General features: G+C 43.6%; 1 protein-coding gene across 1 annotated transcript in view; it reads right to left on the bottom strand.

Moving 5' to 3' along the window:
- Positions 1–7,734, bottom strand: part of LOC126416798 (tubulin beta chain-like) — an 86,461-nt gene extending 78,727 nt beyond the window's left edge. The window contains exon 1 of the mRNA XM_050084667.1: positions 7,577–7,734. Within this exon, the coding sequence (XP_049940624.1) occupies positions 7,577–7,633 (57 nt within the window). The 5' untranslated portion in view covers positions 7,634–7,734. The remainder of the gene's footprint in view (positions 1–7,576) is intronic.
- Between the last annotated feature and the right edge of the window lie 14,918 nt (positions 7,735–22,652).

The following is a 22,652-nucleotide window of genomic DNA, read 5'->3' as shown; positions in this document are numbered from 1 at the left end:
AATAAACAATGTATATTAAATATGTTCCAAGCCATTCCATTGAAATGGCTCTGAGCACTGTGGGACTTCAATTCTGAGGTCACCAGTCCCCTAGAACTTAGTACTACTTAAACCTAACTAACTTAAGGACATCACACACATCCATGCCCGAGACAGGATTCGAACCTGCGATTGTAGCGGGAGCGCGGTTCCAGACTGTAGAGCCTAGAACCGCTCGGCCACCCACGCCGGCCAAGCCATTCGGAGTTTGGCTTATGTCCATATGAAGTTTTTCCCTTCGAATGGTGGTTTCTGTTGTATCTCTGAATATTGACCAATCCTCCTGGAAAACCCTTTATAGATGAATCCTGTAACCCTCTTAGTCCGACAGCTCTTCGCCTGCCACTGTTGAATCCAACAGAGCAAATGCAGGTAGTTTATTTATGTTATGGGCACTTGCTGTCACAGAAGAAACCATGCACTCTCGATTACCGCGGTATAGTTGCCAGCGACCTGCATCCATTCATGACTGATGTTGTCTGCACTTAACAGCACCTTTTCGAATTTAATTTCGTGCTTTCGAGGAAACCCCCAGACGGTGATAGATACTATCGTTGAAACATTTGAGTTTTATCCACGTTTTATGCGCCAAGTTTCCGAAGAACTTTTTACCCAAAGAGTCCCCAAGGAGGACATCATAGCCATTGCAATGTAATCCATTCCACGAGAGAAACTTTCTCAAGTGGTCTGAAGAGACCAATGATAAAATGGAAGTTATGTATGACGACCATGCTTGTCACGAATCAAACCTATCGTGCATATCTGATGCCCTGTTTCAGAGATCCATGGCCAGTTCATCGTCATTACAGTTGTACATCTGGCGCCGTTGGTAGTCTGCAGCATACCAGCTGCTTGCTTAATCTAACGAACAAAGAACTGCAGCTGTTTGCGCCATGTGTGTCAACAGACCGTTAATCACAATTCTGGTTATCACTGAATATTTTTCTGCACATTAACCCACCGCTCTGATGTACTACAGACTTCATACTGGTTTCCCCTACTTTTATCTATTTTCTTATCTACTTTCCAATTATTAGAAATTGGAAGGTGAAGTAATTCAGCGTATCAAGATATCTTTCATGTTTTTTACAAAAGCAGGAAAACGTGGAACTGATACCAAGGATGATGAATGCGACGAGCATGTGTACTAAAGAACTGTGGCAATATCAAGCCGGCGATGAGCATGTGAACTAAACAACTGTGGCAATATCAAGCCGCTGATTCCGCTGCTGTATCTACCTGAACGCAACGGGAAAAACGGTCAGCACAGTAATTAGTGATATTACTGATGCCAAGTTTCGTCTTCAGAAAAAAAGTTGTTTTCGTTTACTTTCAGACATGCATCATTGTAACCTGACTGGTATATTTAACAACGCGCAGAAAATACAGGTGCTTGCTCACAAACTTCACACAAATTCTACAGTGTCTGCGCGCAGAGAGTGAAAGCAACACTGCCCTCCAATCTTCCTGTAAACGGCTTAACGGCCTAGAATTTCCCCTGTAGCAAACAGCAACAGCACCGTTAGACGTCTGAAGTGAGCCAGGAAAGCAGTAACAACGATCCATGGCATTCAGACCGCATGCTTTGAAATGGCTAATTTGAAACCTTTCGTGGAGACTGTATCGCTGAGCTATCAGGCAGTAGCTATAAACTCTCTAACTGATGTTTCAAATCATAATTCGTAGAGTACTACTGAAAAAAACCGGCAATCTCAAATTGAAGAAATTTGCAAGGAAAATGAACTGTTTTGTAGGCACCACGCCTTGCAACTAAAACTTTTCCCGAACGAAATATTATCTTTGCACTGAAACTCAAATTTAACAAATCAGCCTGTCAAAAAGATAGAACCAAAATAGTAAGGTGTATATGGAACACTTCAGCTGCAGTTTGCAAATGCTCCAATTTTAGTTAGTAACTGCGTTCAACGAGCAAGTGTTGGAATACCGTCTAGAATAAACACAGCAGTAACGAACGGGAAGAGAAACCGAAGTGAGTCGGCTGCTCATCATGGTTTTGCAAGCGACGCAACAACTCCATGTATTTAAATGCTGTGTCACCACACAGCAGAAAACTTCTAATTGACTTTTCTGTATGATGTCTAAAGTATTCCATTTAATGTAATTAAAGCTTTTTCAGAACCAGCTAATGTTGTGATTCACATATACCTTCACGTACAAGTAGCTGCGACAACTTTTTTTTTGGGGGGACATCCATACAATATTTCACTGTTAGGACGAAAAACTCTATACCAGCGGTTTACTTGTTTCTCTCTGATTCCAAATGTTGTCAACTCCGTCATATTTTACAATTACCATTCGAAGCACAGAATGTAATATTACAAATGTCATAAAATTCTGAACATAGCACTGTCAACAACGGCGATTACAAATAGATGATTTGAGAAAATCAGCCGACCAGTTGCAGATGTGAAGGTTTATTAACAACCCTTGATCAGAGTTTCCACAGTTGAAAATTGTCTCCTTCGGAAGTATATGAAGCTACTGAGGAAATTTTAAACATGATAAATCTTGTAAAAGATTAAGGAGAAACCGTAATTTTGTTTAAGGAGGTTAAAGAGAGAAAATGAAACTCATGTGAAAAACTGGAAATTTTCAGACGCACAATAGGGATGGTAACATGTTAAATGACCAGCTGCAACATGCGAATCTACTGTTACTTCAAGATTTTAAGCCGGTACTTCCGACTCGTTACGGTAGTTACAGTCCGTTGGTAGCCTCCACTTGTCAATCGTTCTCGTCCAATTCCTATTTTTCTTATTAAATAATTTCTCTCTTCTATTTGTCCACCTTTCTACAGTGAATTTATTTTTAACGATTCCCCTTGTTCCTATATCCCATCTTCCCCCATTTTTCTACCTAAAATTTTTCTGTCCCTCTCAGAAATAACATGACATTGATAATCTACAATTTATCTGTTATGCGCGTATGTTTTCGAGCAGGAACGTCATCTACCGATGTTTCCTGTTTCATGCACACAATTCAATGTGAAGACTTTTACGCTTAGCCAGCTTTAATGGGAATGATTTTAATGGATTTTATTTGGTTTTACTGATGATCACATGGACCATGTTACTTAAAATGAGCTGCTTTGCTCTAATTTGTCGCCGCCAATACGTGTAAGTAATTTTTGTTTATTACACTTTTATACAGTTTGGGTTGATTTGGGGGAGGAGACCAGACAGCGAGGTCATCGGTTTCAACGGATTAGTGAGGGAAGTCTGCCGTGTCCTTTCAAAAGAACCATCCCAAAATTTGACTGGAGCGATGTAAGGAAATAACGGAAAACCTAAATCAGGATGGCCGGATGCGGAACTGAACCGTCGTCCTCCCGAATGCGAGTCCAGTGTGCTAACCACTGCGCCACCTCGCTCGGTTTATCCAGCGGTTTTGTACATCCTTTACACCCTGATAATTCTTTTTAAGATGGTGAATAAAATTCCCTCAATAGGTCCATGTTCTTCTGAAGAAGACAATTTTACAATAGTTGAAACCATGGCCAAAGGTTGTTAATAAACGTTTATACCTGCAACTGATTGGCTGATTTGAGAAAATCAGCCAAATGTCAGTCTGGAAGAATCCAGAAAAGTGCAATCCAATATTGGGCAAGTCCAAAAAGCCTTTCACATTAGCAAGGTGTGTCCTTCAGCTGACAGGTGGATAGAAGTTTACACAAAACGGTTTGGTAGAGAGTCTTTCTAGGTAAAGAAATAATGAATTGTAGTATGAGGGTCCAGGCACCCGGCACCAAATGTTGACTCGTGGTTACGTCAGCTGCTCTCTGCTTATCGGGCCCGACTGTACACAAAGCAGCTGAATCTCCTGCCCTTGGCCCTGCGGAAGACCGCACCGACTCCACACACAGTTCAACGCCGCGATGCACTTCGTTCCGGGAATACTGACGCTTGTATACCAGCAACAAACATCTTTTCATAAACCCCGGCACTTAAGTGATCGCAAATATTATCAACACAGCCTGATCACGACTAAATTAATTGAAGGCTCGACTGATGAAGTCGGTCGTAAATACGACTACAACCAATGTTACTTTTGTTCGGTCACACTTGCGATAAACTACTACTATCACGTAATCGCTCCGCTTCGGGTGATTTTGACAATCTGAAGTGGAGCAGAGAAATAGCGAAAATTAAAGCGAAGAAGTAAGTGGATCATTTTATACACGATGCCGTGCTAAAACGAAGTGCCTCCGAAATTTAAATTGAAAATTCTTAAAGCTTCTTACATGAAACAAATGTTATGAACATTCTCCATCTTTATTCTTCATGTCTACGTACTTATTTCTGAACAGTCATCCTAGCGACGAACACATTTCTCTCTAAGAGAAACCTGCTTTTTGACACTATCTGCAAAATGTTTAACTTTTTAGACGGAGCAACAACCTCACCTCTGCACACACCACTTTATCTGGAAGTGAAGCCCTTTAAGGCGTTCTTTAAGATTTGGAAACAGATGAAACTCGGATGGGGCCAAGCCGGGCTGTACTGAGCATGACCGATGACATTGAACCCAAGGCGTCGCATTGCTGCAGATGTCAAGCGCTCGTATATGCTCTGGCGGTGTCACGCTGAAGGAGAAAAGTGCTTCCTCTGTGTGGACGAATGTCTAGTTAGAAACTCGCACGCTGTCCTCACACACCGCCATGTTACACGCTACAATTCGGAGCCCTGTAGCGGCGGAGGCCTGCAGATATGAGATAAAAGATTTTGAATGTTAATGACGTTTGTCTTATTTAAAAAGCTTCAAGAGTTTTCATGTTACTTTTCAGCATGCCCGCGGTATCTGCACACTTCAGCCACCACAGGCAACGAAGCTATTGCCGATTTTCATGGAATCGGCAAAAACCGAAAGCTTAGAGAGGGGAGAAAGACCTGACATTTTCCCGGAGATATCCCGCAAGAAAAAGCGAATATGTGGACGGAAATAAGTCTTTCAGAGTTTCATTTGCACAAAGAACAGTATCCTTACAAACATACTGCTTTGCCTTTGCCGAGAGAAAATCTGTACCACGTTGTCCGCTACAGCTTCTACTCTCCCAAGCTTGCTGTACAGACAGGTTTAACAATGCCATGGCGTTTCTGAGTGTCGAGGCTGTGTACTAATAAAACCTAACAGCATCGCATGACCCATGATGCTGAGCATCGGCCAATTCTTACTTTGTACACGTCAGTTTATATGAAATATTTAACAAGTGTTTGACACGATGCATAAAAACGAGTCACATGAAACATGTAATGCGTCATGCTTGTAGCCATCGTCTTCCGACTTACAAACATCATTGTCAGAAATGTGTACTTCATGTACAGTTCTTTGTGAAACACTACAGCGAAGAAGTACGGTTACATGCCGTCAACTGTGCGCTTTGCACCAGAACGAAGACAAGGTACCCACCCGTAACATCGGCAGCGGAGCCATCTTCCAAGGTCTTGAGAAGCGCAACTTATTCCGAACGAGAACGAGAAACTGCTCTCACGGATAGGGATAATTAACATGCAGACTCAAGGTCTCTCTAGTACCATCGACGTACCACAGATTTACTTCGAATGTCTGAAAACCTTGTAGAGATTCTAGAACTTACTAAATAGAATAACCGAAAGGTTACTTCTGTTTCTTTCTCAGCAAGATTTTCATGCATTGTAGGACGCCCAATATTCGAAATTTCATCGGCCTGAGAAATGGTTTCCCAGGTGCCAGTTACACTGAATCACTTTTTCCCGTTAAGTTCGACATGCTACGGAATTTGAATACCAGTCGAGATACTCTGTATGTACACGTTAATTTCCGCTTGTGAAGTTAATTTTACTGTATACTTCTCATATTCGAAAGACTTAAAAGTGTGTTCAACAAACATTGTTCTTGGTTCTGCAGTCGTTCACCAACATTCCTTGCACAGATATTACAAGAGAAATGCTTTTTTCAAGTTTTTGTTTATTAAATTATCTGTGGATTTTTGCATTAAAATCTCAAGATTTGAATAGAATAGAATACATGGCAGTTCACCGCCCGATTATTTTGAAGTTATTTTATCGCGTTTTGGTTTGATGAATATCTTCAGATGGTTGGTCACAGGCCATTGCATACTAAGTCGGTTATCCGTTCTGTTAAATACAGCTAATATAGATTTCCTTACGATCTGCGCTCTTTAGTTTTCCACTTCAGGAGATGTCTATTTGGTCGATATAAGGCTAATATTTGGCATCAAATTATCCAAATTGTAATCCAGTACTTTTAGTTAATATTCAATGGTTAGATTTATATTTCATTTTACGGTCCATTAACCCTATCTAAACGCACAGTTGTCCTTTCACATCATCCTATCACAGCCTAAGCAAGGTAAGGCAGGCCAGGAAACCATTTATAATCCTATATCGCCTATCCCAATCCCTCCATCCAAATACAAGGAAACACTGCGCCAAATCCCACAAAATCATGACATTGCACGACTGCTCTGTTAACGCAAACTTGTAATTCTGTAAACTTTACCTGAAGTGTAGTATCTGATAGTTCGAATACTGTATCTTCAGCAAGCTAACTGCACACGTTATAATAATTGCCCGATAGCATACTATTTATTTTGTAGTTTGAAAATGTTGAATGCCTAACATCGAGTTGTCTCACCTTCTCACATAACACGTCATAACACAGCAGTCTGTCAAATCAACACAGGTTGGTTGGCTGATGTGCGGAAGGGCACCAAACAAAGACGTCATCGGTCCCATCGGATCGTGGAGGGATAGAGAAGGAGGTCGGCCGAGCCCTTTTCAAAGGAACCATTCCGGCATTTAACTGAAGCCATTTAGTGAAATTACAGAAAACCTAAATCGGGATGGCCTGACGCGGGTTTCAATCGTTGTCCTCCCAAGCGAGAGTCTAGTGTGCTAACCACTGCACCACCTCGCTCGGTATCATCACCGGGGAATACCCTTAGGTTTCCCTTTACTGTCTTGGAAACGTTTCATTTTTAAAAACTACTAGCATCTTTACAACACAAGGTTAGCTTAACCCACGAAATGTGAAGACTGCAGGCATAGTTTATTTCATTAAATTACACAGGTCGATCGCAAATAAGCTGTACACATCAAGTGTACACTGTAATCATGGAAAACATAATACCATCTTAATCAAAATTTACATCCATCAAGATATGAATTATCTCGAGCGCAGAATGAACAAATGCAGCAATGTCCGTTCCTTGAGCAATACAGAGCAGGTCTTCTGCTAAAGCATGCCCTGTCGTCTACTATTCTACTATGGCAAGTAGTATGAACACGAATTGTCAGTTCAATGACCTGAAGTGCAACACGGGCGGTCACAGGTTTGTTTGACGCACGGAGAGCGTCATTGAGATGCCGCAAGCGCTGACTGGGTTACGCTTTGACGATAACCCTCCCACTAAAGCCTTCAAACCAAGTGTCCAAGAACCAATATTTAATGAGGTATCGAGGAATATACTACAATCTCAGTACGTATCGCGAAGCGAGCAATTTGTGAGCCGGCTTACCTTGCTTCCAACCTGGTTACCGCACTGGCCAGCTTGCAAGTGCACGATCTCCCGCATGATGATTCGGTTGCGCAGACGAGACGCTCTTCAAGATCCAAGTCCTCTGCGGGCGACTGCCGGAGACCAACTGACAGTAGCCGACGCGCCGCCGAAGCAGCTGAGGGCAGGTCGCCAGCGGCGCCTCTAGCGGCGGGTGGCCGCAACCTGCGCGCCACGCCCTCCGGCTTGGCTACTGCTTGGGGTAGGCTGGCGACTGGGATGCGCACGCACTCAAACCATCTCACCGCTCTTCCACCTACTTCCTGCTGGGGCTGCTGTCGAAAGGCCTGCGCGTCATTGTGGATCCTGTTCCGAATATTTTTAGCTCCGCCGACAGCAGCTCGCCACTGTACTCACCCCTGAAAGAACAAATGACTTAACGAGACTCACCCGTTTCCTTGTTTTGGCACAGGAGAGTCCCAATCAGTAGATTCTAATATTCAACTTTCATAGATATATTCCGCTTATGTTGCTGGTCCATGGCTTAATATACGGGGCAGCCAAATGAAAACGAAACAGATGGAAAATCAGTAAACTGTTTATTTGTTCAAAAGTAATCGCCATAACTCTTAATACATGTATCCCACTGTGAGACAAGACGGTCACTGTCTGAGCCGTAGTCAAATTTGCTGTTTTGAAGAGCGCGCCGCAGCGTGTTGTGTGAAGCAATCGCCCTCCGTTTCTGGCGGTGGCGCCGCTGTGGCAAGCGCAGCTTTGGTGTCTCACTCTGGTGGAAAAGGGGAAAGGTTGCCTGTTCACGTGTATTCAAGGGGCGCTATGAGCTCTATAGTGGTGAGTCAGTCCGTCAGTCAGTCAGTCAGTCAGTCAGTCGGAGGCAGTTGGTCAGCCAGGGCAGTCTATCAGTCTCAGCGAGTCTAGCAGGTCGGTCAGTCGGAGTCAGGCTAGGTCAGTCTCGCGTCACCAGTTGCTAGTCTGGCTCTCGTTTGCATTTGTGCGGCAGTTAGTGTCTGTCTGTCGCCGGAGTGCTAGTATGTCTGTCGTTTGGATCAAACCTTAAAGCCAGAAAATGAGAGTTTTGCCACTCCGCCAGTAACAGAGCTAGTGGGCTGCCACTCTGCTCGAGTTGCTCGGGTAGGACACAAGATGACTTGTCCGCCTGGAGCGTCGGCGCATGTGAGGTCGCCACGTGAGTCCAGTGGCCGCGCCGTATAGCGAGGCATAGTGGCTTCGCGACCAGCAAGAGAGCAACAGGGGCAACCCACGACATTGGTCTGGCCGCGGCGAGCTGCGGCGCCGTGAGACGGGAGATCGGCGCGCCTTCCTGCGTCCGTTGAAGCGGCTGGCAGCGGACGGTTCGGGAGAGCGTTTTGGGGGTGCTGCGCCAGGTCTTCGCCAGAAATCGCAGTTATTAGAAGCTCAGTGATTAGTGATATGTTGTTTCAGTTAATTGCTAAGTTCTACTTGTGTTGTTGGTCAGTCTCTCGTCCCCAGCTTGCTCGTTTGTCTCTCGTCCGCATTTGTTAGGCAGGTAGTGTCGGTCTGTCTGTCTGTCTTCTGTCTGTCGGATTCGGTATTAACGAATTTATAGAATTAAGGTAAAGGCGGAATTCCTGAAATATGTTTTTATCTTGCCTATCATCTTGCGAGGCGGTATATGTGTAATGTAGAGCATGTTGTACACTTTATGTAAGTCTCAATTACATGGGTTTTATTTAAATAGTCATTTTTATGAAGTTGCCACCCTTCCAACGTAAGAGACTTTTAAAAACAAATGCACTTTTGGTGGAAAATAATTTCTTGGTGTGAGTGTTTGTACCATTTCCATCCCTCTTACGGGGTGCATAGTTAATGTGTTTGTGTGACTTGTTAAACATTTTAGTTTAAAGTAATCTGGTGTTTTGCAGATTTGCACCAGTGCAGTTTTTCAGAGGTCGTTGTGAGCGTCCGTGACTACGGCCGTGTTGAAAGGGGGCGGAAGCTTCTCAGCCCGAAGGCTCCTACTGTAACAACAAAATTTTTTTTATTCTGCCTCTGAATATCGTAATTTGATATTTCGAGGGTGCTTTTGTGCTTATAATTTTAAAACTGTTTTGTAGAAGCTTTTAGGAATAAAATTCACATTTGTTAAATTGTAACTTGATATTTCGAGGGAGCTTTTCTGCTTATAAATTTTAAATTGTTTTTGAAGAGCCTTTATGAATAAAATTTCCATTGGTTGAAATTTAATTTCCATCAGTTACTCCTTGGCAACTACTTCCACGCTCACACAGTGTGTTAATGTTCTTGATGAACCGCTAGTAAATAAAGTAAATTCTTAAGAAAAGATTTAGAAATTAAATTTACACGGTTCAGCCAGGATGATTTTACTATACTATCCTGGTCACCAAAACTCGATCTGGCTGTTCGCACCATGGATTCTCAACCGAGAAACCTAGCGCAGCGTGCTACGGCGCTAGAGTCTGCACGCCTCCTCATCACTGTCGGTAATCTCCAGAACCTCACTGACTCTTTCTGCACGTCTCGCAGACGTCCGTGATGCGAACGGTGATTATTCAGGCTTTAACAGGTGATCACATTAATGTGAATGGACAGTATCTCCTGCCTCACTAACATCAAATCATGATCACCTTATAGTCGCAATGACTTTGTTGTTGACAGCTTAAGTGATCTAATCCCGCAAAAGCCTATACAAGAGCACTGCTAAATACTTCTTGACACTATCTTTGAACAGCATTCTATAGCAATGAGTATCACAGTCTATGTACAAGGTCGAAATGCCTCGATACAAGTAGTTTTTTCAACAAAGATGATATTTTGTTTAATAATAATTAATGAAAACGTGCCACTGTGGGGGCCATGTTCCAGAAAGTCTATGAGCAGCGGGCCGATGCAGTCAAAGAAAAATATTACCATGACTTTCCTGGAGACAGCGTGCCTGTTTCTTCGACCACGCTGCAGAAGTTTTGTTGGAGAAGCCTTTACTCGTCTTCCATACAGTCCCGACCCGTCCCTGTGCGATTTCCAGTTTTTTGGAGCCTTAAAGAAAGGCATTCATGGTCCTTCTGACGAACAGTTGGACGCCTGGGTACGATCACGGTTCCTTAGGCAACTGCAAACAGTTTTGAACAAAGACAGTGAACCGTGGTATTTACTTCAAAATCATTTCTTAAAGTATTTACTTTATTTTCTAGTGATTCATCAAGAACATTAACACACTATGTGAGCGTGGAAGTAGTTGCCAAGGAGTAACTGATGGAAACAAATTTCAACCAATGGAAATTTTATTCATAAAAGCCTTTTCAAAAACAGATTTAAAATTTATAAGCAGAAAAGCACCCTCGAAATATCAAATTACAATATTCAGAGTACCACAGGTTAGTGGCGATAACCCTACAACGTCTGTTCCACATGTTAGTGGCGGCTGATCTATAAAACTCAGAAGTGAAACTCTGAGCTTAACCAGACTGAAATCTCAGTTTCAGTCACAAACCCAGTCCAATTAAATCAACATGGATACAGCACCTTCAAAGACAAATTACCACAGTGGGTCAAATCCCACGGTTGAAAAACCGCAAGTGGTCTATTCGGATTCTGGGGAGACCACAGAAGTGTGCATGGAGGTAAATCGGAGTACCTCAAAACCCCGTAATAACAAAATCAAACCAAAATCTAGAATTTGGCTAATGACATTTAATGAAAATTCTCTCTTAAAAATGGGAAAACTAAAAAACATCCTGGACAAATCCAGAGAACGTAAAATCAAAATTATTGCATTTCAGGAATCACGATATACAGATGAAAATCCTTTTGATTCGGAAGGATACAGGATATACAAAGGAAAACCTGAAAAACGAGCCATGGCAAATTGTCCACAATTTGGAACTGGATTTATAGTAGATACATCAATACTTGATTCAGTCGCAACTTTCAAATCTTACTCGGGCCGGCTCTCCACGATGACAATAAAATCAGCTAATAAGATATACACCCTAATCAACGGACATGCACCAACTAACATCACTAACAAAAACAAAATAGAAGAAGTAGAAGAATTCTGGAACCAATTAGATAATATTCTCCAAAAAATCCCAAATAACCATGTCAAAATCCTTATGGGCGATTTCAATGCACAAATCGGTAAAGAAAAGAAATACCGATATTGGGTAGGTAAATGGTCAGGGCATACACAGACCAACCGGAATGGCATGCGACTCATTGAAATCTGCAAAAACCATGACCTATTTTTCAAATCAACATTTTTCAAGAGAAGAGCCTCGAAAACGAAAACTTGGATCGCACCTAATCCATTACTAGGTGATTATCAGTTGGATCATGTAATGATCTCCCGCGTAAATACAGTAGAAATCATGAAACTTAAAGTCCTTAATGGACTAGACCTAGATTCCGACCATTACCCAACAAAATTCTCCCTAGATGTCATTCCAGAAAAAAGAAAATTCACTAAGAAATCTCCACACCGTAAATATGGTGTACAAAAGATAAATGGCAATGAATAATTTACAAAAGAAACGCAAAATTTAAAACCACAAAATTGGCAACTGCAAGCAGGACTTTTAAATGCAGCTGAAACTGTAGCACCGCAAACAAGAACACGTAAACACCCATGGTGGACAGATGAGTGTGACCAACTGATAAATCTCAGACAACAGGCGTGGCAAAATTGGTTGTGCAACAAAAATCAAAAGACCCTGGAAGATCTCAAAGATACCAGGAAAACAGTCATAAAAGCAATACGAACAGTCCGTAAACACGAAGACAAAAAATTGCAAGACATAGAAAATGATTTCAAGAAAAACAATTCCCGAAATTTCTACAGAGTATTCAAACAAAAATTAATAAAGTACTCTCCTCCATCACTCCAGTTCAAAAATGACCATGGGGAAATTGCTCATACCAACACCGAAAACTGTGAAATTCTTGCAAAATACTTTTCTAAATTACTGAATTGTGAAAAGCCTGCAGAAAAATTTGAGTTCCATCGTACACAACGAAACCCAGACTCAAAGCCACCAAGTTTACAAGAGATTAAAGAGATAATTCAGTCACTGAAAAATAACAAAGCATCAGGAGAAGACCAAATCATCGCAGAATTAAGGAAAAATGCAGGAGAAAATCTTATTGCAAAACTCAAAGAAATTATACATGAAATCTGGAAAACTGAAAAAATCCCCACAGATTGGAAGACTGCAATCATACATACTCTGTACAAAAAAGGAAGTAAAACAGACCCCAACAACTATCGTGGAATCTCTTTATTGTCAATAACATACAAACGTCTGTCTAAAGCCCTACTAAACCGCGCAGAACCTCAGCTGGATTCAAAACTAGGCGAATACCAAGGTGGGTTCAGAAAAGGTCGATCTTGCGTAGAACAAATCCTTAACTTGAAAAACTCAATGAAATATTTACATAGCACTTCAAACAAAAGTTATGTCATCACGTTTGTCGACTTTAAAAAGGCGTATGACAGTATAGACCGAGAATCCCTTTTTGAAGTATTAGCAGAATTTGGACTAGATCAAAAGACAACAATCATCATAAAAGAAACACTCACGGAGACCAAATCCAAAGTAAAATTTATGGGAGAATTGAGCACAGAATTTGAAATAGACACAGGAGTACGACAAGGGGATGTACTGTCCCCAGTGCTCTTCAATTGTGCTCTTGAAAAAGTTGTTAGAGAATGGAAAAAAGCATGTGCACCAGCACACAGACTGGGACCAAGACATAAGGGCATAGAATTACACTGTTTAGCATTTGCTGATATGGCACTGATCGCACAAGACATTACCGATGCACAGAAACAGCTAGAATTATTGCAAGAGCAGGCAGCAAAAATAGGATTACAAATTTCATTTGAAAAAACAAAATTTATGACTGACGTCAAAGATGCACCTTCTGATCTCAAAATTGGTAATAACTACATCTCTCGAATAAAAGAATTTAAATATTTAGGTGAATGGATTGCAGAAAATTGTAATGAAAAGAAATCTGTCAGATCAAGAGTCCAGAAAATGGAGACAGCGTTTCAGTTAACAAAAAACTTTTACAACAAAAAGAGTCTCTCCTGGAACTGCAAAATACGACACTACACAACAGTAATTAGACCCGAAGCTCTCTACGCATCTGAGACACTAAACCTTCAACACAGAACACTAAAAGAGGAATTAGAAGTGAAAGAACGTAAGATAATGAGGAAAATCCTAGGACCAAGAACTAAAGATGGGGTACATTATCCAAAACCCAATGCAGAAATATATAAAAATATCTCCAAAATAACAGACACAATGCGCATGAGAAGAATCCAATTCATGGGGCACTTAGAAAGAATGGACTCAAACAGGTTAACGCACAAAATCCATACATTTCTAAAGAACAAAACTACAAGACCGAACTGGTACAAACAGACGGAAAAAGACATGAGAGAATTAGGGTCTCCAAATCTACATGATAGAAATGAAATCAGAAAAATCACAAACACACGGGGTTTTGAGGAAGAAGAGAGAAAAACTAACCGACATACATGGTCTACGCAACGAAAGCTAGCCCATTCGTTGTTTATGAAGGAATACTGGGCGAAAAGGAAGGCCAACAAATGTTGATTACGCGTGGTCCTAAGTGATCCATCCGCGAAGAAGAAGAAAGAGGCAGATTAAAAAAGTTTTGTTGTTACAATAGAAGCCTTCGGGCTGAAAAGCTTCCGCCCCCTTTCAACACGGCCGTAGTCACGGACGCTCACAACGACCTCTGAAAAACTACACTGGTGCAACACACCAGATTACTTTAAACCAAAATGTTTAACAAGTCACACAAACACATTAACTATGCACCCCGTAAGAGGGGTGCACCAAAACTGCAATTTGTTTTTTAAAAGGCTCTTACGGTGGAAGGGTGGCAACTTTATAAAAATGACTGTTTAAATAAAACCCATGTGATTGAGACTTACATAAAATGTACAACATGCTCTACATTACACATATACCGCCTCGCAAGATGATAGGCAAGATAAAAACATATTTCAGGAAGTCGGCCTTTACCTTAATTCTATAAATTCGTTAATACCGAATCCGACAAACATGACAGAGGCAGCTATTAACGTATGGCAGACAGAAGACAGACAGACAGACAGAGACAGACACGACACTAACTGCCTAACAAATGCGGACGAGTGGCGAACGAGCAAGCTGGGGACGAGAGACTGACCAACAACACAAGTAGAACTTAACAATTAACTGAAACAACATATCACTAATCACTGAGCTTCTAATAACTGCGATTTCTGGCGAAGACCTGGCGCAGCACCCCCAAAACGCTCTCCCGAACCGTCCGCTGCCAGCCGCTTCAACGGACGCAGGAAGGCGCGTCGATCTCCCGTCTCACGGCGTCGCAGCTCGCCCCTGCCAGCCCCATGTCGTGGTTCCGCTCCTGTTGCTCTCGTGTGAACCGCGAAGCCACTACCGCTTTCTATACGGCGCTGCCCACTGGACTCACGTGGGGACCTCAGAAGCGCCGACGCTCAAGGCGGACAAGTCATCTCGCGCCGCAGTGCGCGACCAACCAACCGACCAGTCCAACCGCCAATGACTGTTGCCCGAGCAACTCGAGCAGACTGGCGGACTAACGCGCAGACTCAGATGCAGGAACTCAGCCGCGATCGGGCGACCACTAGCTAAGTTCTGTTACTGGCGGAGTGGCAAGACTGATTTTCTGGCTTAAAGTTTGATCCAAACGACAGACATACTAGCACTCCGACGACAGACACTGACTGCCCCACACTGAGCCGGCTGACCAACTGACGAGACTCGCCTCGACTGACCGACTCACCTCTACAGAGCTCATAGCGCCCCTTAAATGCACGTAAACAGGCAACCTTTCCATTTTCCCACCAGAGGGAGACACCAAAGCTGCGATTACCACAGCGGCGCCACCGCCAGAAACGAAGGGCGACTGCTTCACACAACGCGCTGCGGCGCGCTCTTCAAAACAGCAAATTTTTTTTACCACGGCTCACTGGCGCTCTTCGAACGAATGCGAGCTGTGTGACATGTTGCATTGTCCTACTGGTTGATGCCACGGTGGAGAGGAAAAATAATCTGCATCTATGGCTGGACATGATCTCCGAGGATAGATGCATAATTAGTTTGATCCACTGTGCCTTCCAGAACGACGAGAACACTAATGGAATGCCACGAAAATATTCCCCAGACCATAACATTCCCTGATCCGGCCTTAACCCTTCCAACGATCCAACGGCCATCTCTCCGATGGAGTGTAAAACGTGAGTCGTCTGAAAAGCCCAGCTGTCGCCACACAGTGTACGTCCAGTCACTTTACTGGCGTCCAAATTCGAGACTTTATCGGTGATGAACAGCAGACAGCACGGGCGCATGAACAAGCCACCTGCTGTGGAGGGCCATATGCAGCAACGATCGCTGAACGGGCGTTGTTGGAGACTCTTCGTTCATTTGAGCGGTCAGTCATTCGAAGTTGCACTTCTACTTGCCCGTACACATCTCCATATCCACCGTTCATGCCTGTCGTCTATGGCCCACTGTTGCCTCGACGCCGGTTTTCGTTAGAGCTGTTTGGCCATGCATGGTATGCTTTAACCAGAGCTGCACGCGAACAGTTTTCCGACTCATCCATTTCGGAAATGCATTCACAATTTGTTCTAAACCCAATGATCACGCCCTTTTGGATAGATTGCTCCGTTTCCGCCTTACGATGACGACTGCACTGTTTTTTCGCGTCTCCCCTCCACTGCTAGTGCTTCCATCTGTTGTCAGTGAGTGTTTATTCAATGTTGACGTTGAACGTAGGGGGTGCTCACATTGACTGGACGGTGTAGAGTACGTGTACAAAGGGCCTTTCTTCTGAAGCTGGGGATTAATTACAGACATACACTACTGGCCATTAAAATTGCTACACAAAAAAGAAATGCAGATGATAAACGGGTATTCATTGGACAGATATACTATACTAAAACTGACATGTGTTTACATTTTCACGTAATTTGGGTGCATAGATCCTGAGAAATCAGTACCCAGAACAACCACCTCTGGCCATAATAACGGTCTTGATACGCCTTGGCATTGAGTCAAACGGAGGTTGTATGGCTTGTACAGGTACAGCTGCCCATGCAGCTTCAACACGATACCACAGTTCATCAAGACTAGTAACTGGCGTATTGTGACGAGCCAGTTGCTCGGCCACCATTGACCAGACGTTTTCAGTTGCTGAGAGATCTGGAGCATGTGCTGGCCGGGGCAACAGTCGAACATTTTCTGTATCCAGAAATGCCCGTACAGGACCTGCAACATGCGGTCGTGCATTATCCTGCTGAAATGTACGGTTTCGCAGGGATCGAATGAAGGGTGGAGCCACGGGTCGTATCACATCTGAAATGTAACGCCCACTGTTCAAAGTGCCGTCAATGCGAACAAGAGGTGACCGAGACGTGTAACCAATGGCACTCCATACCATCACGCCGGGTGATACGCCAGTATGGCGATGACGAATACACGCTTCCTATGTGCGTTCACCGCGATGTCGCCAAACACGAATGCGACCATCATGATGCTGTAAACAGAACCTGGATTCATCCGAAAAATTGACGTTTTGCCATTCGTGCACCCAGGTTCGTCGTTGAGTACACCATCGCAGGCGCTCCTGTCTGTGATGCAGCGTCAACGGTAACCGCAGCCATGGTCTCCGAGCTGACAGTCCATGCTGCTGCGAACGTCGTCGAACTGTTCGTGCAGATGGTTGTTGTCTTGCAAACGTCCCCATCTGTTGACTCAGGGATCGAGACGTGGCTGCATGATCCGTTACAGCCATGCGGATATGATGCCTGTCATCTCGACTGCTAGTAATACGAGGCCGTTGGGATCCAGCACGGCGTTCCGTATTACCCTCCTGAACCCACCGATTCCATATTCTGCTAACAGTCATTGGATCCCGACCAATGCGAGCAGAAATGTCACGATACGATAAACTACAATCGCGATAGGCTACAATCCGACCTTTATCAAAGTCGGAAACGTGATGTTACGCATTTCTCCTCCTTACACGAGGCATCACAACAACGTTTCACCAGGCAACGCCGGTCAACTGCCGTTTGTGTATGAGAAATCGGTTGGAAACTTTCCTCATGTCAGCACGCTGTAGGTGTCGCCACCAAATCATTTATATATCATAGCATCTTCTTCCTGTCTGTTAAATTTCGCGTCTGTAGTACGTCATCTTCGTGGTGTAGGAATTTTAATGGCCAGTAGTATAGTATTCATAGTCGTTCTTTGATCTGTGTAAAGTGCGGAGACTTCACTAGAAATTATATCACAACACCATCTGTCGTTTAATGAGGTCGGGAGCTTGCTTTAAGATCGATATAGCCAAAGTAGCCATGTATGGAAGTGAAACATGGACGATAAATAGTTTGGACAAGAAGAGAATAGAAGCTTTCGAAATGTGGTGCTACAGAAGAATGCTGAAGATTAGATGGGTAGATCACATAACTAATGAGGAAGTATTGAATAGGATTGGGGAGAAGAGAAGTTTGTGGCACAACTTGACCAGAAGAAGGGATCGGTTGGTAGGACATGTTCTGAGGCATCAAGGGATCACCAATTTAGTATTGGAGGGCAGCGTGGAGGGTAAAAATCGTAGAGGGAGACCAAGAGATGAATACACTAAGCAGATTCAGAAGGATGTAGGTTGCAGTAGGTACTGGGAGATGAAAAAGCTTGCACAGGATAGAGTAGCATGGAGAGCTGCATCAAACCAGTCTCAGGACTGAAGACCACAACAACAACATAGCCAAAGTATTCGTTTAACATTTCGGAGGTCGACGACAAGTCGGGCGTCTACTGGGATTGCATTTGTTGTAGCTTCTCTCTTGACAGTATAGTGCTCTCTAATTAAAGGCGTTGCGAGTGATAAGAGATTCAGGTGTGTTTCTCCGCTGACACTGAAATAAATATATCAAACACGCGGCCATACTGCAACTCACGGAGCAGCTTAATGTGAAAATGGACTTATCAGCCAAAATATTACGACGCTGGATGCCGTCTGGTGGGGTTGCGGGCAGTTGACGCGATAACAAAAATGTGTAAGCGGAGCAGACACGGACGGCGGGTCACCCTAGAGAAGATATGGGCTGCAAATAGGGAAATCCTTTGAGATAAACGCCTTCGACGAAGGGAAGATCATTATTACGGAGAGACCGTGAACGAGTGTCTCGAAAACGGTGAAGCTGGTCGAATGTTTAGGTGGTACTGTGGTGAGCATCTACGGAAAGAGGTAGGAGGACGGTGAAGCTGTCACTAGGCGGTAAATGGCTGGGCGTCCATGATTCTTCACAGAACGTGCGGTTCAGAGGCTTGTAGGATAGATGGTGATCTGTGGCATCTCTGCCGGAAGAGTACAGTGCTGGTGCACAAGCAAATGTTTCGGAGCACAGCGTTCATCGTACATTGTTGAACATAGAGGGTGTATACGTGTTGAACCAAGAACGTCGTCAGTTACGGTTGCAGTGGGCATGGGACCATATGCATTTGCCCTTCGATCAATGGAAATGTGTCGGCTCTTTGGGTGAATCAGGAAGGAATATTAAGGTTTGACGTCCCATCGACATCGAAGTCAGTAGAGACGGGGCACACGCTCGGAATGTTTCGAGGACGAGGGAGGATATCGGCAGTTCTCTTTCGAAGGAACCATCCCGAAATGTGTCTTGAGCGATTTTGGGGAAAATCTATATCTTAATGGCCAGACGCGGATTTAAATCGAGTTTCCGAATGCGAGTCCAGCGTGCTAACGACTGCTCCAGATCGCTCCGTTCCTACTACGCATACTGGTCAAAAAATTAGTCACCCCTAGCTAGAGAAATCATTACAAGGATCATTTAAGGCGGCGTAATTCAGCCTCTGGACCTGACAACCGCCTGGATTCACTTAGGAATGAGTCCCGAGGATCGCGCATTTGCACCAAACTGCACGGACGCAGATGTCGGTGTTTTCCCGCTATTCCAACATGTCCCACAGATTTTCTATGTAGGTGATATTGCAGGCCAGCCGAAATGTAATAGGGTGGGAGAATGTTGAGAAAAGCCCGCCCGGTTAGCCGTGCGGCCTAACGCATTGCTTATCGTGCGGGAAGGCGTGCCGCTCCCCGGCACGAATCCACCGGGCGGGTTAGTGTCGAGGTCCTATGTGCCGGCCAGTCTGTGGATGGTTTTTAAGGCCGTTTTCCATCTGCCTCGGCCAATGCGGGCTGGTTCCCCTTCTTCCGCCTCAGTTACACTATGTCGGCGATTGCTGCGCAAATACTTTCTCTACGTAAGCGTACACCATAATTACTCTACCACGCAAACATTGGGGTTACACTCGTCTGGTGTGAGACGTTCCCGTGGGGTCCACTTGGGGCCGAACCGCACAATAACCCTGGGTTCGGTGTGGGGCGGCGGTGTGGTGGGTGGACTCCTCTAGCCTGTTGTGGGGTTGTGAACCACTGAGAGCTACGGCGGGAACGAAGCTCCTCCGTCGCTTCTAGGTCCCCAGTTCCATACCATACAATACAATGTTGAGAAAACCACATATTCTTCCTGCCCGATGAACTTCGCTGTTGTCGTGTTCTGATACCTGTGTGGGAAATGGACTACTCAGAGACGACTGACTACAAACGTTCATTGCATGTAATTCCCGTCGCAATGTTCTCTCGCTAACAGTTTGGGATGGATCTCCGTTCTGTGCTTGCAGTAAGCCTGCCGTGTTTCGAAAGGACTTGGATTTACAATCTGTGAAACGCGTCCCCGGTCCATTTCAGTCAGGACATTCTCCGAGCACAATTACGACGTGTTTCGTGGCCATATCTGTTACACCACTGCTTATAGACAAGTTGAACATTCCGCCGCGAACCACCAATAAATCCAGCAATTTCGCTACCGTATGGCCATGGGTACAGCCGAACATGATTGCCTCTTTCTGCTGCTCTGTCACGTCCTTACATTTACACATGTTTACGTGCAGTGTTCAACTGAAACATAAATTTCTCTCTGATTGCTACTGTCTTATGCTGTCGTTGAGCAAATGCGAGCTCGGTTGAGCACGTGTCTCGATCGTTGCGTCACGTGTAAGAATTTAACGATTCATCTGTGTGTGCGCACTGGAATGACTATTTTTTTGTCCGGTGAAGTTATGAAGCTACGACCTACTTCCTGTCCCATCCTTGTTAAATTAAACCTGTAGATGGCTGCATATACAAATTACGTTTTTATTTAGCTATTTTTAAACTGTAGTACCCAGGCGTGTCCAGTGTCCTTGTAAAAGTGATCGACGGATGACTAAGGTTACTAGAACCACCTTCCCCGCCCCCCCCCCTTCCCCACGCCGTCTCCTCGCCCCATTACTGCTCCTACTAATACCACTAAGCTTTCAAGGAAGCAGCTTTTATTCACACTAAATTCTGTAGATGTGCTTTCAAGCCCCTGTTATCAGCGTAGGTACCATAAAGACGTAGAAGACGTCAGTGGTCGCTGTTGTAAAGCTGACCCGCCCTTCAATGAAGTGTACGGGGCGTGAGGAACCGTGGAAAGCCTGATTCGACTGCTACGCGTGATTTCTGTGGAACACGATGCGGTGTATATCCACTGTGGCTCAGACGACACTTGGCAGAGAGATAAGCTGTGTGTCAAGGCGGTGAGTCAACACACCGTCGCTGCTCGAGATGAATCAGTACAGCGGGATAAGTTGCACGTTTCCTCGGAATTTGAAAACGCACTAATTATAGGCACGATGGATCAGCTGCAACACCTTGTAGTAATACAAAATATCGCTGTCTTTCCTGTCTGAGGGAGGACAATATTATATTTTAAAAGTAAGTATTTTCAAAAATTGTGCAAATGAACCTTGCTGCGCATTTGTTTTTCTCTTATTGTTTTTTACGATACTACTTCATGTGGGCGGGATGGACACCGTGTAACACTACGCTCGGGCGCACGATACTTTTTAAAGCCTGTACTATAGTAAGTTGACGGGCTTCACCTTAAGAGAAAGGATTTTTGTATAGATTTTGACCGCGTGTACCTGAATGGAGGCAAAATCAGACTTACACCCACTCAGTAACAACAATGATACGTCAAGCAAGTCTGAAGTGCAACTACACGTTAGGACGGACAAGAAACAACACAGCAGATGCTACCAATTGTTAATAATACGGTCGCCAGCCTAATTAGGCATTAACTGAGTTTCTTCCCTGTACAAGTGGATGTACGTTCAAGCATAACAACACGTAGTAACACTGCATTATATGGTAAATTTTAGAACCGGAAAATCTACTGAACTGATAATTTCACTTTCTGTACCAATATGGATAAACCATAAATACATAACATTACACTATAATGTTTACTACAAACTTCGTACTGTCTATTGATCTGATGAAATTCGGGCATAGGTTGCCCTAGAAATAGCACTTTCGAAACACACATACAACGTCAATTTTGAAAAGGGTAAATCACTGCTAAATTTTGGTTTTATATTGACTTTAACTTTGCTGGTCAAATCAGTTCAGTACACTTCAGAATTCAAATGAATAGAAAAGAAATGGGGGGGGGGGGGGGGGGGAGAGACCCTGAAACTGTTATGATCACTGTATTGAAAATTTTGATTATGGGAAGCATTAAGCATTCAAGATTTCCAATATATGAGTTACTACTCTTTCTGTCTTATTTCCTGCTCATTTAACTACCATTATTTTTGTCTCACATTAATTAAACTTCATTACTAAACCAATTTCAACATTATCTTCCAACTTTGTCAGACCTATGTTATTTACCTATATATTCATTAACAACAAAGTTCTTTAAACATCATTCTAACATAGATAGGTCTGCAGGTAATTATTATTAACATAAACTTTAAATCTTCATCTCGGGACACTCGGATTGCACAACATGTGGAAAGGACCCTGTCTAGGTTAGTTGTGAGGATAATTAAATGATAGGACAGTTCTGGTAAAATTTAAGTTGTTATTGAACAGTATGGAACAAAAGTAACACTGG

This window comes from Schistocerca serialis, chromosome 8 (assembly GCF_023864345.2).
Source record: "Schistocerca serialis cubense isolate TAMUIC-IGC-003099 chromosome 8, iqSchSeri2.2, whole genome shotgun sequence".
Taxonomy (NCBI): domain Eukaryota; kingdom Metazoa; phylum Arthropoda; class Insecta; order Orthoptera; family Acrididae; genus Schistocerca; species Schistocerca serialis.
The sequence above is the reverse complement of the archived record's forward strand: the minus strand, read 5'-3'. Positions and strand labels throughout refer to the sequence as shown.